This window comes from Antennarius striatus, chromosome 19 (assembly GCF_040054535.1).
Source record: "Antennarius striatus isolate MH-2024 chromosome 19, ASM4005453v1, whole genome shotgun sequence".
Taxonomy (NCBI): domain Eukaryota; kingdom Metazoa; phylum Chordata; class Actinopteri; order Lophiiformes; family Antennariidae; genus Antennarius; species Antennarius striatus.
The window spans coordinates 11,312,330-11,329,279 of record NC_090794.1 but is presented as its reverse complement, the minus strand read 5'-3'; the positions used below and the strand labels follow the sequence as shown (position 1 = coordinate 11,329,279).

The window sequence follows — 16,950 nt, the reverse complement described above, 5'->3', positions numbered from 1 at the left end:
CCAGTAACTCTGGGGCATATTAGCTGTTTGAGTACAACCTCTTCCTCTGACGTCACTGGTGATTTGTACAAACAGGATCCAGGTCAAGGCACAAACATAAAAGAGTATGCTAGTAAAAGTTTAAATGTAGTACAGCTTCTTTATTTTCAAAGATAGGGGCTCTTCTTTATGCGTGAAACACAGCTTCGGAAGAAACAGTGGAGCATTTAAATCAGATCTCTCTTCATCTTAGATATTGATGAAGAGGAAACAACTAAAGATGTCACAATATTACACACTTCACACTCAGTTGCAACTGTCATGGATTCTGGTGTTGCATTTAGTACTGCCTCAGGAACATATTTATACATAAAGACACTTTTTACTCTTAACAGAAGATCTACATCAAGCAACCATCCATATATCGATGAGTCTGACCTGTTCACTTTACAAACTGTGGAGCAGAGTCATCCTCATCGTTCAGCATATAGCTACCTGCACTACTAAGTGACAGCTCAACAGAAATATGTCATTCAGAGGCACCATCTCCTGTGTTTCTGCTTAGGCTGCCCGTGGATTAAGCGGCTATTTAGAGTCATTCAATGGAGAGCGTGACCAAAGCGATCAGGTTTCAAGTAAATGTAGTCAGACGGGGGGGGGGGGGTACTTCATCACAATCCCAAGCAACCTAAAAAAATTCAATTTTCAGCAGTGAGTTGGGTGTTTAAGGCGACTTTAAACACCCACTACGGCATCTTCATCCCATCACCGGTTTAACTCCAGATGTACTCCTTGAGCTCCTGGAAGGTACCATTCCTGCTGAACTTTTTCCTTTAAAAGACATGATTTGGCTGAAGTACTTTTCTTTTGAATCAAAGGATCAGATCATTCCTGCATCAGCACACTGTAAATAGAGCTCATCTGATTCATACTACCCTGACCCTGGCATAAAAAGGGGATAAAGGCAATGACGGTGCAGCTGCTCAGAATATTTCCATTACCTCGAGGCAGTAAAGTACTGGAGCATCAAGCTAATGGTTTGCATTGTTTACTATACGTCACCCAAGGATGGGCCATGTTGAGTTTGTCCAATCAGCGTAGCCATACAGTACAATTGGCTACATCTTTCATTTGCTATCTACTCAATGAAGTTATGTGGAAGTTGAAAATAGAAGTAAGAGGACAATAAATATCATGATATCGCTGAGACACCTGAAAAGGACTGGGAGTGCCTTCAAGATCAGTCTGATCTTAATCATTTCATCACCCACCCCTAATCTGTGTAATGGAGAACCTCACAGTCTCTCTATTAGCTCAGAGGCAGCTAAAGCCCCATAAAATATGATATTTAATATTAGTGTGTTGGAACAAGTTAGAAAATGAAAGGGAGTCTCTACCAGTCCCTGCTGGTGCTACGATTAAGAATTTAAAAGGACAACTGAAATTGGACTGTGATCAAATTCTTTCATAACTTCAAATTTTCCTTTATAATAATTAAAATTCACAAACAAACATCATCAAATAACCTTAATTAGGCCAGAAGCAGCACTCAAAAGCACATGAATATCGTGATGATACGGGAGTGGAAGGGATTCGCTTGTTATCACTCATTATAAGGTTTACATGGTTCAACAACCTAAGAAGAGTTTTTCTTGGTGGCTAATGCTCAAGCAAGCCACAAATAACCCCAATAGCACACTGAGTTTATGACATATTATAAATAAATAGATATTGTTGTTATCGTTACATTATCTAGCTTTGAGGAAGACAAGACATCTTTGGAATTCTAAAGAGAAAAATCTTGATTGACGCATTACATTAAAGTAAAAAAATGTCCTGCAAAACATCAACACCAGCATATCAGAGCAGATTTTAACAATATACTGTATTATGCTTTATGTATCCCAACATTCCAGACTCTCCAGATGTTAAAACTTTTCATCTATGACAGCTTTGTGTAATTAGATGAAGAACATCTGCGGCGGCGCTGTCGTTAATGCTGAATAGCTAAATTCATGGAGCATAAATCCATCTAATGCACTAAATCTTTCCTTTTGGAGACACTTATTGTATCAGACTGCTCTATGTGACAGCAGACCACCTCTACTGTGAGCTCAATGTATCCACAGCAGCGCTTTACACATTACGCATGTAAATGTAAAACAATATCTCTACCTGTTAGGTCAGAAGGTGGATTTTTTTATGTGCAACTCCCATAATCTGACATTATTTTACCACATCATATAATCACAGCTGTCATAGTTTTTAGTTTTGGTGGCTGAAATAACATTCTATTTATCTACATTCTATAATATTAATTAATATAATATTAATATTAAGAGATTTGAGTGTTAGCATTTGCTTACATTAGCTTGATGCAACAAGAATCAAGGAAAAATGAATCACGTTCAGTTGAAAAAAAACATCCAGTCGTTGACTTGAATGCAAAATCTGTAAAAATCAATTTTAATCAATTTGATTTCAAAAGGGAAATCAAATAGAATGTTTTTCTTTTTTTTTTCTTTTTTAAATGCTTCAAATTGTGATTTGACAACATGCGATTCAAAACTAAACTGCTAATGAGCTTTGTGACAAAGAAACACTCAGCAGTCAGAGCAGCATTAATGACGGAGGTTGTAAATGGTAGTAACATAGGTTGCGTTCAGACTGCAGGTAAATCAGATTCCAATCAGATTCAATTCCTTATCACATTTGGACACTGTTTTTATCAAGTGTCCAAATGGATCTTGCTTTGTTCAGACTGGGCCACAATAATGGCTGATTGATGCATTGCCTTAGCAACGACGATGGGGCGGAGGCGTTGTCGTAACGCGTGTCGGCTCTTGCATCTCGTGGAGTGCAGTCACAGACAGTCAAAACCGATCAGTGTGTTTGAAGCTGTTCAGACTGAGATGAATCTGTCCAATACGAAACTACTTCCTGAAAGTGGTTTCTATATGTCTTGTAAAAATTAGATTTTATGCTGTATGTGACTGTTCAGACTACTAAAGGACCATCTGCTTTCAATGTGGATGGGCTAAAAATTGGATTTTGGCTGCCAGTCTGAACACAGCATTAATGTCTTCAAAAAAACAGACAATAAAACAGAAGTCCTCTGAGACATGAAAACCTCCACCGAGGTCCAGAAATCCTCAACATCACTGTTATTCCAGCTGCACCAGTCCCACTGATGAAACCTAGCCTGTTTTACAAGAGATCCTGATTCAGATCCTCACCAAAATGAAATCTCTTCTAGGAGATGCAAGAGTCCATCTTTAGTAAAACTATCATGTAAATCTGTCAATGTGTAACACATTGCTGTAAACAAACACACACAGACCAAACCGAGTACATAACCTCCTTGGCAGAGATAAGTGAATTTTTCCAACACTGAAACTTCTAGCCAACTACATGTAACTGTTTCAAGAAGTCACGTTTTAGAACAGTTTTTTTAATTTTGACTGCATGAAGTGATTCAGTCATCGGCCATCTGGATATTAAGATCTCAGGGAAACAAGCAGAGCTAGCATTAGCAGCAGCTCGGCTTGCGGCCAATTCTACGCACTAGTGGAAAACAGAGTGTCTTCATCAGGTACAAATTTCCGTAGGTCAAATGAGGCAGGAAAATAGCTTTTCCTACTTATTAGCTCCATTAAATCACCTCTCCTGCATTTGCCAACCATTTCTCAAAAAGTTATCACATTTCAAGTCACTGTACTTATTGAGAGGTGAGAGCAGCTGAAATACAATAGCCCTTAATCACAGAGCAATGCTCGAACAATATAAATACAGCTTGAGCCAATCCAGCAGGTCTGAGGTGCGCTGGCACAATAGAACAGTACGTCGACTACTGATCTTGTAAGCTTGTCTTGTTCACAGACTCCATTGTAATACACTGAATAAATTGTCAGTCAAGCCAAGTGGCCCAACTGTGATGACTGTATTTCTTGAAGCACAGATAAAGTGGGGACGGAGACAGATAAAGAAATGAAAGAAGTCAGGAAGAAAAAGACTGAGGGGGAAATGAGACCGAAAAATTAGAGACTGCCAAAAGAAAAAGAGACATGTGAAAAAGAGAAAACTGCACACTCTGCCGAGACTGTGTGACCTTGTTGGAAGAGATGGTGTGTGGTTAGCAAACTGGACTGTGGTGAAGAGGAAGGAGGCAGGAAGTGAAACCGCTTCAAGCCATGAAAAGTAACACATATAATGTGTCTTTCCTTAATTACTGAATATCAAAATTATATTGGAGATATATTGGTTTCATTATTTGTAAAACCCATTTTATATATTTGTAATATTTTTATATATCCATCCATCAATTTTCTGTCACCGCTTTTATCCCCTGTCATGGGTCTCGGGGAGCTGGAGGCTATCCCAACTGGCTTGGGGCGTGAGGCGGGGGAAACTTCGGGTGCGACGCCAGTGAACCACGGATATTTGTATATACTTATATATTAATTAACCAGTCAGCATGAGAGTGTGGACTCACACATAAACAAACACACACACACACACACAAACACACACACACATTCCCCTTTGTGTGTCTGCTTGATCACGCGGCCATTCAAAACACGTGTATTTGAGTTCCCTCATCTGTGCGTCCTTTCTCAGGGCATAGGCGTGTGGTTGATCACAAAAAAATGGCAAGAATTTAAAGTGTCGGCTGATGATTTTGCCGCAAACAGGTGAACTTGTGAGATCAGAACAACAACACAGGTGCAGGAGGAACCACAGAAGCAGCGAGCCTTCATTTTGCCCTGCTGCTGAGTCCGGAAGCCTTAATCCAGCTCCCCCTCCACGCCGAGGCTGAACGGCAACCCCAGAGTGTTTCCGTACAATAGGAAAGGTGTGACCCACTAATTTGAAGAAAAACAATGAGGGGGGAGGGGGTCTCTCCACAGGAAAGAAAAGAAAGTCTGGGACCTCCCTGCACTACGAGATGAGTATTGCTCAATAATTTGACTTTATTTATCAGACTGGGCGGTACAGTGGTGCAGTGGGTAGCGCTGTTGCTTCACAGCAAGAAGTTATTGGGTTTGATCCCTTTCTGTGTGGAGTTTGTTGGTTCTCCCCGTGTCCGTGTAGGATCTTTCCAGGTTTTCCACCTCCAAAAACATGCAGTTAGTTGAATTGGTCACAAAAAATTGTGTGTACATGCGAGTGTGTGTGTTTGTTTGATTTCATTTCAAGGATCAGATGCGGAGATACACCTTCTGCACGCATGTCTCCACTTGAAGGTAAATTATTGATTATATACCTCTATTGTGGAAATGTCACATTGACGTATCAATGCACTGAAACACCATTCTCAGTTAGCACCTATGTGACCAATCAGGTCACAGCGTGAATCAAACCTTGGTCTTTTAAGGCTCATCAAAACAGTTTTGGAGTTGTTTTGGGAAAACCACATAAACTTTTGTTGCACATTCATATGTTACAGGTTTTTCATTTGTTTGTTTCATAGATCATTTACATATATATCCTATCATCAATTACTATCTCACTGTAATTGTGCACTAGGCTTAATTGCAAAGCTATAATCCCGCTCCATTTAGTCTTTTCACTTAACTTGCACACAACAAGATAATTAACGTTCTATCGACATGAAACACCCACCGACCGTCTGCACCAACACCGCCCAGCAACCAATGGAGCAACGCCACTGGTTGCCACCCAGTTCCGTGTCACACCATTGGTTGATTTTGTCATCATCTTTCTGACAGCAGCTGGTGGGCGTGTGATTTGACACAGCAACAATCATCACAATTATGTATGCATGAACGTAAGTCACCAACATATAGACTGTGTGTGTGTGTGTGTGTGTGTATGTGTGTGTGTGTGTGTGTGTGTGTGTGTGTGTGTGTGTGTGTGTGTGTGTGTGTGTGTGTGTGTGTGTGTTTGTGTATTTGTTTAGAAGGAGGTGTTTTCAAAACACCATCTGATCTGCTGTGATATTGTTCAACCGGATCTCCATTCAGTTTGCGCTAATTTTATAATCCTCCTCTCTGTTCTGTATATACCGCAACAACCATTATTGTTTGCATGTGTTTTACTCTTCATCATTAGGTGACTTTTGCATTTCCAAATCTTTGCCAGACTCCCATCTTCATTCCCACTGAAGATGGGAATCTGGAAGAAACAACTGGTAGCCATGAGCTGAGAAAGCAGATTCCATCTAGCTGTTTCTGCTCTTCATGTGCTGATGTCATCTGTGGAGGCGCCACATCTCCAACCTGGATCACTGACCTCTGCTCTGCTATCAGACATCACCTATCTCACCAATTAAATCCGCTAATGAAGCAGAAGAAAATCTGCTGTTAGGCGTTACACGAGACATCAGTTCCACTACAAAAGCCACCCTGACCGGCATTGTTTTCTACTATGTGAGGTCAACCATTAGGTAGAAGCTCATACAGAAAAGACAATTACCTCCAGCGGGTGGGTGAGAGGTGAAGCAGGGGGAGGAAAAAAATCTTTCTTTTAATTTGCGGTCAATTAGACTGTGGGCAGCGTGCTTTCCTGTGGCTACCTCCCTCTGAACCCAGAATAGTAAGTAAGAACACTTTCATAATCATCTTTATTCTTGCACACCGAGGCCGATTGATGTAATTTTGTGAAGTTTATTTATTCCACCGTCATGCGATTTCTGTCAAACTGCTGCAAAGCTAACTGTGCATAGCCGACCCACAGCGCGAGACCTCCAGCTTAGCTAGCGGCCGCGTCAGCTGGCTTAGTTGTTACAACGGGCAACAGAGCAGAACGTGTTGTTGACTATGGAACAGCATTAGTTCCACTGCATTACCCACAATAACTATCATTGTGACAGCATCTCATTCACAAGCACAATCAAAGAGCCGCTGTCCTCTTTACCTACAGACACACACAGCATCCCTATTTACAGCACAACAGTGTTTCATTTGCAGCACATGAGGCAATCTGCATGGCATTGTGGTGTAGATCACTTCAACCCCAGTGGCTCCTTTGAATGAAAACAGGCACAGAAATATCTAATTTCACAACACAATACACCTTTCTCTAGCACACCCTCACAAATCAAAGGTCATATATGTTAATATCCTTTGTAAATTAGCTGATTTTCACATCCTGCTCTTTGCTGTTGATTTAAAACACTGACTTGCATGCATGAAGACACACACAGGGGATAGTGTCTGTGACAGTGTCCTATTCAGAGTGACAACAGGTCTTCAGTCTGCACATCCTTCCACATATATGACCAAATGACCTCAGATTGCTACAGAACCTCGTTCTGTTCATGTTCATGCATAATGTGCAGATACAGCACATTGACCCCTGGCTATATCAGAGTGTGCCTTTAGCTTTTATACAAAGAGATTATGTCCAGCCTTAGACCCTCCAGCACGGATGAATTTCATAAATCTATAATGAAACTGTTTGAAAGAAATTATTTATTTCAGAGTGAGCAGTAAGACTTTGTGAACACCTCCCTGCTTTTACTTGAGCTACTGATTTACTCAGTTTTCTGGTTTAGCCTCCGGAGGGCTAAAGTTTTTGCTGATACCAGGCGCTGAAATGATACTCCTTAGGTTACATGCTGCCACAGAGGAGAGCTCAAAAAATAATGACAACCAACTCTGCAACAACAAAGTCTGACTGCGCAAGAACTGCGTTTCACTGGTGAAATATTACGCAAGTCACAGATCTCACTTGTGAAAACTGAACTTTGTATCAAAGCTGTACTTGGGGTTACATTAGGGTTGGGAATATATTGAATAATGGAACGAAACTGGGCCCCGCCTTGCGCTGTTGATGCATCCAGGGAGTACGACGCGTCTTGTTCATCGCCAGCTGGGATAGGCTTCAGCATGATATGTGACCAGCAAGGCAGAAAGGCGGTCACGCAGACGAAACGACAAGAAGATGGATGGATGGATGTAAACCAAAATTTACAAATGATTACGGACTTCTGACCTATACCTGCTCAATTTTAAAATAGGACACAGAGGGAGCGTTTTGCCTGCACCGCTTGTGGATACAGATGAAACAGAACAGGTTTGTCGAAAGAGAGACACAAGACAGGAGAAGAAGTTATGACCTCTTGCACCACCAATAAATCACCACCTTTGCTTTTGTTGCTTTTTGCTAACTTGGGACCCGACCATAAACCTACTAATGTTGTTTTCATTGTTGCAGTAACTTCTGACTCTTCAATGCCCTCTTGTGGACGTTTTGCTTTACAGCAACGTAAATGATGAGCAAGTGGCACTGACAGGATGTTCATTTGATGGACGAAATGATATAACGATATACATGAGGCATAATTCAGACTCATCTGAACTTATTAATACATTATTATTTTCTAATACTTACAAGCTGTATGGCAGTGAATAACAGTGTTGCGTTCATGGTCCTGCCTGCTATTTATCCAACTAACTCTAAATGACAGTGCATTCAAAGCGACGTGGACAGCAGGGATGCAAACACCAAATGAGAGGAGTGTGTACTTCATCTGATTCAGTGATGATGTCACTGAATAATGAAGGACAATACCGCAGCTTTCACAGTTTGACGTATTTACAGTACAAACCTTAGAAGAGAACTTGTAATAAAAAAGGGTCATTAATCATTAATCATTAGATTGTGGTTCATTAATCATCTTAAATCGAGGTAAAGGTCTGAAAGATTTATAACACTGATTTGAAGTTAAACAAGAAGGTGTTACACTCACAAGAGAACGGCCTAGCACATTCATTTTTCTCTGATGGATTTCTTCCGGTATAATCTTTAAATGTAGATATTTTCCTGCTAATCCAATTCAGCATAAGTAGCGTCACTGTCCTGGAAACCTACACTGGACCATTTTTGTTAAAGCAGCTCTTCTTTTTCCAATAGTTTCTCTCACAAGGTTTTCTTTATGATATGAACTATTTATGTGACTGTTCTGATGACATCACTTGTGTCAGCGGACACTCATCCTCACATGCGTGCACACATGCCCACACACGTCCCTCCCTGCCTATTGTCTTGCCTGGCACCAGTCTCCATTAACACAGATGGTGATTGTGAATGTGACACAAGGAGAGACGACCAGGGAGAATGGCGGTGGCTGATTCCACGAGTGGGAACCAGGTCTTACCTGACATTTATCCCCCATGTACCTGTCCCACACATCTATCCATCTGCCATGCAGTCATCCATCCCTCCTTCACCTCAACTGCCTCAGTTTATCACCCCCAGCCGTCCACCTATCCGTCACTGCCCCAAATACACCCTTGGAGCTCCCACCAACAGCCATCCATCTGTTCCCTCCTCCTATTCTTCAGCCTGCTCCTCAAACAAGATCCGACCTTATATCACCACCTTTCACATAGCCGTTAACTTCCAAAAAGTGATCTTCCAGTCACTCCAAATTCCCACATCCCGTACGTACAGAGCGTGGATGGATGGATGTTGTTTCAGAACAAAGATATTCCGATTCCTGGTTGTAAAAGTTGGACTAAAAAGCATTTCTTCTCTTTGTCTGACTCCGGCGTGAACACTCACCAGCTGCATGCCGCAGATGAAAGCCAAGGTGCACCTGCCGCTACAGCACCCCATGGTGTCCTCCTCCCTGTCTCGGGCCAAACCTTCCAAATCTCCAGCAGAACCTTGGAAATCCACAAAGCCCACCCTGCCACCCCCCCCAGAGGGTCGTCTGGTTGGCTGGCAGCCCAGGTGGAGGTTCTCCCCGCTTGGCCTCACAGGAGAGAACGCAGCCCCTCGCTGAAGCTCCGGGGAATAAAGGGCCACTGCTTCATTCAAATGGAGGAGATGCTGACAGGGAAACAGCCGGAGGACGTGGTCCCTTGGATTTCCAGCAGACAGCGGGTCAGGGATCAAAGATGGAGGGAGGGCCGCGGGGATGGTTCAAACCCACAAATTGTTCTTGACACATCCACAGAGCTGGGTTATGTACACAAACCCTCCTATCAGGTGTTCCGGGGTATTCTGCCTCATTTGACACAGATTACATTAAAATTTCAACACAAAAAAAGACGGACTCTCCAATTCTGTCCACCTAGGTCACACTAGTCCAATCACCCCCTCCTGATCTCATCCTTTAATAAACACTTTCGAAGGATGGAGACAGCAGCCGCCAAAACAAGGCTGAAAGACCATTGAGTGTATTCTCAAAGGTATTCTAGGGATTAAAAGATCTCTCCTTTCATTCTGCTGGATTTAAAGGGTGGAGGAAACAAGTGGAAGTGGTTTTCTCCTCTTCTCTCCTCTCAGGGGAAGTCACAGTCATGTACCAGCGACATCCTAAAGATCCGATCACAGCAAAAACTCAAACAAAACACGGCGTTTCTGTCATCAAAAACATTTCCGATAATCCAGCATGATTGCTTTTTCTCTGGATTAGATGTTTTATCCACTCAGAAATCGGTTTAGTTAATTTGTCACTGAGATCTTACGACGTGTCAACAGCCTCTGGTTAATAAGTCCTCCTCTGGATCGCCTCTTCATCGGCGCCGCTCCACCAACACGGGCGGCTGACTCGCTCTCGTTACAGCGAACACATCCCTCCACGAAAGCGTGTCCTCATTTCGGATGGAGAGGGATCGTGGGAAATGTTAGGTTGAGGTAAGTCTCCACATGTAATGGGGAAAACAAAACAAAAAAAAAAAGGCAGCCGAAATAACGCCCAAGTTTAGTTTGCCGTGTCTGGGTTGTCTTCGTGGAGTGGAAGAAGGGGAGACAATGGGAACCGGGATGGACCAACGGACCGAGAGAGACAGCCTGGAGGAGAGTCTCGCGTCTGCCATCTGTCAAGTCAACTAGCAGCGAGCGACATGGCTGTTCCGGTTAAGGAAGTTTCAAAATAAAAGCTGTTAGACGACGACTAACCAAGAATCCTCCATACTTGGAGCACGTTGTTCTAAATTTCATGATTGGGAAAATGCTTTGGCTCATATTTGAATTTACAAAAATAATTATATATGGATTACATCTTAGAGTCGGAAAGAATGGCCACTTTGAGAGTTTTTATTTATTTAACCTCTATTTAACCAGGTAAATCAAGCACTGTAATGTAAGTATGCACTGTAACACAGATTAAGTACTGATTATTTTCATTTCAGGTACTTTCTTTTGCTTTGTTTCACAATTGTTTCATCCACCCAATCTTGCCCCAAAAATTACACCAGGTGCAACAAAGTTTGTTCACCCTAATTCACTCTGCGGTCATTTGACAGCACTGTACTGAACATTCTCCGCAGAGATCATACAATCCTGCCATGTTGAAGATCCCTCTGGTCCCTTTAAGACTGAATGTCTGTTTTTGGAAACACACTTGTGAAACTCCGGCTACAGTTTTCCATCAGTACTTTGGCCTAGTTTTTACTTTGTTGCACTTGCAGCTGTAATTCATAACTGCTTAAACTGGCCTGCCCCATATACACATTACTTGTGCACCAAGTTTGAGCTAAATTATGCTTCATGGGACCAAGCAGGAAATTACAGACCTTAAAAAGCCCTAAAATACATCCTAATTAGGAATCATTCAGGAATACAGAAACTAATTGCTCAGCATTGCAACTAAGCCCATCCATTTTTTATTTCTGGAATATTTTAACAATCATTCAAATATGTAATGTGCGGCAAAGATGCAGTATGATCTAAAATTGTGAGTGTCTACTTTGTCTAAAACTTGTATTAGTTTTTTTAATGTGTTAGACTTGCTTATGCTTTTTAAATATAGTTTTGCTACAGCTATTCTTGTTATTGTTGAGACATCATTTACAATTTATGTGACATTTGAATTGTATACAAGCCTTGACTTTTACTGAACTTGTTAGTCATTGGTGTTAGTCTTTTTTTTTACCTATTCACTTTGCATCACAGTACTGTCCAGTTTTGTCCACTGTTTTTTGTATAGCTTTTGCTGACTGTATGTAGATTAGATCAGTACATACAGTCAAGGTATGAATATTTCAGAGAGAAAAAAAAAGCGATAAAAGGTACATTTTAAATGCGCTCTCTGTCCGTTTATTTTGAAGGTTAAAGGATCACACTTCCGTCCCTGTTGCGGCTGTGTCAGTCGGACTTGATGTGGCTGATGTTCCGCTCGGCAGGGGAGCGGCGGGGCTCTTTTTACTCGCTGAGACACACAAACACGGACGCAGCTTTGGTCGGTGCACAGCTGCTCAACCATCACCCTCTCTCTCTCTCTCTCTCTCTCTCTCTCTCTCTCTCTCTCTCTCTCTCTCTCTCTCTCTCTCTCTCTCTCTCTCTCTCTCTCTCTCTCTCTCTCTCTCTCTCTCTCTCTCTCTCTCTCTCTCTCTCTCTCTCTCTCTCTCTCTCAAAATTATTGTTTCATCCCCATTTAACTGAAGGCTGAGGGTTTTTTGGTAAACAGCTATTGTTCCTACTGTTGAATTTTAAAAAAGCAATGGTTAAAGATTTAAAAATTTCTGCAAAATTTAAAAATTGCTCCCAATTATCCGTTCATTATTTGAAAGAGCCGAGAGTAAACAGCAATTAACAATTTATTATTATTATTATTATTATTATTATTATTATTATTATTATTATTATTATTATACCACAACAGGTCTGTTGTTTCCACAGCAGCTGGAGTTCAATGAAGTCAATATGCTGCTTAATACAGTCAACAAAAAGCTCCTGAGAACACATGAGTGTGTGTGTGTGTGTGTGTGTGTGTGTGTGTGTGTGTGTGTGTGTGTGTGTGTGTGTGTGTGTGTGTGTGTGTGTGTGTGTGTGTGTGTGTGTGTGTGTGTGTGTGTGTGTGTGTGTGTGTGTGTGTGTGTTCTGGGGTCACTTGTACCACACCTGTGATATGACCAGCAGTTTAAAAAGACACAGGGGTGGAGAGGATATCACTGCTGTAGCTTTACAGCATAATGGCCTGCTTTCCCCTCACCATCAATCTCTGTCTCAGCTCACCCCTCCCATAGACACCCAGGACAACAACACACACGCTGAGATACAAATGCACATGCGCACAAAGTGACACACCCTCACACAGTCACACAGTGACACACACACACACACACACATTCAAACCACACAGTGTGACAGGAGTTTAATTATGCTGCTAATCATGAGTGACAGTGGCATGTATAATGGCTGATTCCCTGAGGCCATGTGTCAATGCGTCCACCCATTCATCAATCTACTACATCTTCTATTTATCATCTTGCCTACTTAGTCATCCATCCGTCGCTCCATCCTCCCATTTCTCAGCTCAAATGCTACCTTCCTGTCTTCAACACTCTTCCGTCATGTCCCACTCTTCTCCCTGGTTTCTGAAAGCTGCTGTCATTTCTGTGGCTTTTCCTTCATCATCCATCAACCATTAGTTGGGTCTGACCTCCAGAACCTGGAAGAACTTCCAAGTGATCAGAGGTTTGTCAGCTCACGTGAATAAATTATGAATCTAATTATAGCACCTACATATACAGAAAAAAATTAATCAAAATTTGATTTCAGAAAAGACTTACAGACTTTTACAGATTTTTGTTTATGTGCTGTATCCTTTCATTTTCACATTTCCTCACAAGTACTTCTACACAGTTCTTGTAGCATGCTGCACCACTGATAAATAACTGTTTAATTTTTGTTGACTTGCTAAGCCACTTGTATTAATAGATGGTAGTGGTGGTGCATCAAGGCACAAACTCATAAATAAACAGAAGGAAGAGCTTTAAAGCTAAATTAAAAAACCATCCAGGGACCGGGAACAGAATTTTAATGAAACAATCTCACCAGAATGTACACTTAAAAGCTATTTTACTGCATTCAATCATATCCAATGACCTTCCTCAACAGGAAGATGTCCAGTTGTCATGGAAATGTGAAATAAAAAATTGAAATCAACTCTCTGAGACTGGAAATGACCCTCAGTGGTTTTGTCTTTAGAGTCAAGATAGGGATCATACCGATAATCAGCAATCTTCGCCCATTTGTGAAATCATATCACTTTGGTGCTCCTCTGTCGTGTCAATAAAGCTTTTTTTAAATCTTATTTTGACAGAGAGAAAGTGACAGACAGGAAGAGTGATGGATTGCGCCTCTTTCCAGATAGAGAAATAGTGTGTTTATTATTTTATCTGTCGAGACTAGTTGTCAGCAGATGCCTGCTGCTGCCATCCTATATATCAGCCCACACACACGTATGCAAAAACCCCCCCCAGACCTGCTACAGCTCTGACATGCTAACGCCGACACCTCCTAAAAAACAACCTCACCTCAGACCCAGGTGGCTGAAAATAACCTGTATGTATGTGGAATATCAGTTCTATCTGAATCACCACGTCATTATGATATAGATAATAAGTCAAAGTGAGGGGACACAAAAAGCACGGAGATGGAGGCAGAAACAGCAGGACATGATGATAGTGCGCTGCTGGGAAAATAACTTTTGATGCAAAAATAGATGAAAAAACACATCATCGCATCAAAATGAGTCATAATTAAGGGACGGAGGAGTTGTCAACAGTAAACAGCAGTAAACAGATGAAAATAGATCACAGCGAAATGAATGTCTGTTCATCAGGAGAAGCCCTTCGCCTGACTTGAGTTTTACCGGAGTTTATTTTTGACAAAAATGTCCTCAGAGGACACTGTTTTCTTTAGATTTTTTTCCATATCCCACCAACCTTTTAAGTTGAAATGGAGATGTTTTTTCAGACTCTCGCTTCCAGTTGGCAACATTCTCTCCTGGCTAGATAGGAACCTTTCGCAATTTTTTTTTTGTTTTTAGCTTCTAAATACTTCACCAAATGTTGGTTTCCTCATCTATCTTCCCCGTGGTGCTGGACAGGTTGCATATGGTGGGTAATACAGAGCTTTGAGTTGAAAACTACTAGCTCTTGTGGTTGAACTCACATTCAAGCTGTGATGCTCAACCAAAAAGAGAAAAATGTAAATTATTGAGGTGAAAGAAGTTAAAACACTGTGTCAACCTGGAGGAAAGGTAGAGTTGTGTGTTCATTTTCAAAAAAGCTGCAGGTTGGAACATGAATTATAGCCACTTTAACTAAAAACGCTAAATGACCTCCTTCTAAGGCTATTTTGACAGATGGTAAATCCTGATGGTGGCTGCAATAATGCAGCAACTAGATTCAGTGTGAAACATCTCTTCATCAGAGAAATCTGCTGTCTGTAGCGTAACTGCAGGCTATTCTGTCACTCCTGTCTTTTCATAAGCAGCTCTCCATCAGACACCAAATTAGCTGAAAGCAGACTTACTAATTTTAGAACAGGCTAAAATATATTGGCTACTGAATTACGGTCACGAGACGTCTCGCCTCTGGCTCTCTTTTCTTCAAGACTTAGATCTATGAAGATAAATAGACTACAATGGAATCACAGAACACAAGCACATTAAAAAAAGAAATGCATTATTAAGCTTGTTATTTTTTCATATTTGCACAAAACTGAGAGGTTAAAATCAATTATGTTGTACAAATAATCCAAAGGTATATTTTGTACGTACGTTTTTTGTACGCAGAACAGTTTATAAATGGAAAATATGCTTATTTTCTTAACTGGAGGAATGTAGATGTTTAATTCTTGAGTCTGGAAAATAAAAATGAAGCTGTCAGTAGTTGTTAGTTAACTCAGCTCACTCCAGCATCAAGCCACAAATCAGTGCAACACATAAAATATTATGAAAAAGGTGTGTAACATGATTTTCTGCAGAAAATTAAGCAAAAAAGGGGGGATAAAAACATAAACATTTTTTGGTGGAGTTGGTTTGGGTAGCTGCTTCTCTTCTTTATGCTAAACTCTACTAACTCGCTGCAGTGAAAGAAAGTTTCAGATTTACCAGACATGAGCGCTTTACTGAAAATAACAGTTATTGACCTGGCAATGGCACACCTAAAGTCCTTTCCACAGCAATCACACATACATCTCTGAACTGCATGAGGTTTTCTTTTGCAACAGCTCCATTTTTAAAAAAAAGAAAAGGCTTTTAAAAGCCTTATTTATTTGCTTGACTTTGGTTCTCATAGAAACCTTCCTTGCTTAAATTATTTGCAGCTCAGTATCAACAAGATGAAGAAACTGATTTCACACAGCGCAGGAAGACAACGACAGCTGTCACCATTCAGAGTGGGAACTTGGCCCAGAAACAATGTTTTCATAAATTCATATCAAGAGCAAAAGGAAGTTTAATATTTGTTCTCCTGCTTTGCAACTCATGAAATGTTCCTGTCTTGTAAAATGTCCTCTCTATTACACTCCCCAAACCCAAGAGTGTCAACAGAAAGGCTCCTTCATCAATAGCGTGCAGCATCCACTCCACACAGGAGTGATCAATGTCTGCTAATGCAGCGATCAAGTGAGTTAACAAATAGGAAGAAAAGATGATGTGATGTCCTCTCATTTTCTTAAATTCATTTTACCCCCCATCTTGAAATGGGGAACATAATTAACATCCAATTTAAAATGTCATTCTAAAGGATTTAATCTATACTAAAAAGAACTGCTTCAGGCTTCGTGGAATGTCATTAATTTCCCAATTAAAGAATTATTTTATTTGCCATTGAGCAACAGCCAAGGTATCTTCATCCCTATAATTATTACCACGTCTGTTGATTACGATGAGCATCCCACTATTCTTGGGACCACCAGCTGGGTTTAAATGCTCCACTTTGCAAAAGTGACTAACTGGCACGGTTATCCTTTTTCTTTCTAAGAATTTATAAACACAATAATTTTTCCTCCATTAATTTTTCGGCAATAGAATTTAGTCCACTTAAACATCGGTTCAAGATATTCAAAGCAAACAAAGACGAACACAACACAACATGCCGCTCTAAGCACAATTATTTAACAGGTGTCCTTCAGAAATCCATTAATCCTCTTAAAACACAAATGGGTCCTCAGCAAGTTTCCAAAAAAGAATGACAAACAAACAGAGATAAGAGACATTCTGCATGCAAATACAAAGCCTGAGTGTGGTTGTGTTTTTCCTCC

General features: G+C 40.9%; 1 protein-coding gene across 2 annotated transcripts in view; it reads right to left on the bottom strand.

Moving 5' to 3' along the window:
* nkain2 (sodium/potassium transporting ATPase interacting 2) overlaps positions 1-10,560 on the bottom strand; it is a 74,762-nt gene extending 64,202 nt beyond the window's left edge. For both annotated transcript variants that reach the window (XM_068342592.1, XM_068342593.1), the window contains exon 1: positions 9,508-10,560. In XM_068342592.1, coding sequence (XP_068198693.1) covers positions 9,508-9,561 — 54 coding nt within the window. In that variant the 5' untranslated portion in view covers positions 9,562-10,560. The remainder of the gene's footprint in view (positions 1-9,507) is intronic.
* Between the last annotated feature and the right edge of the window lie 6,390 nt (positions 10,561-16,950).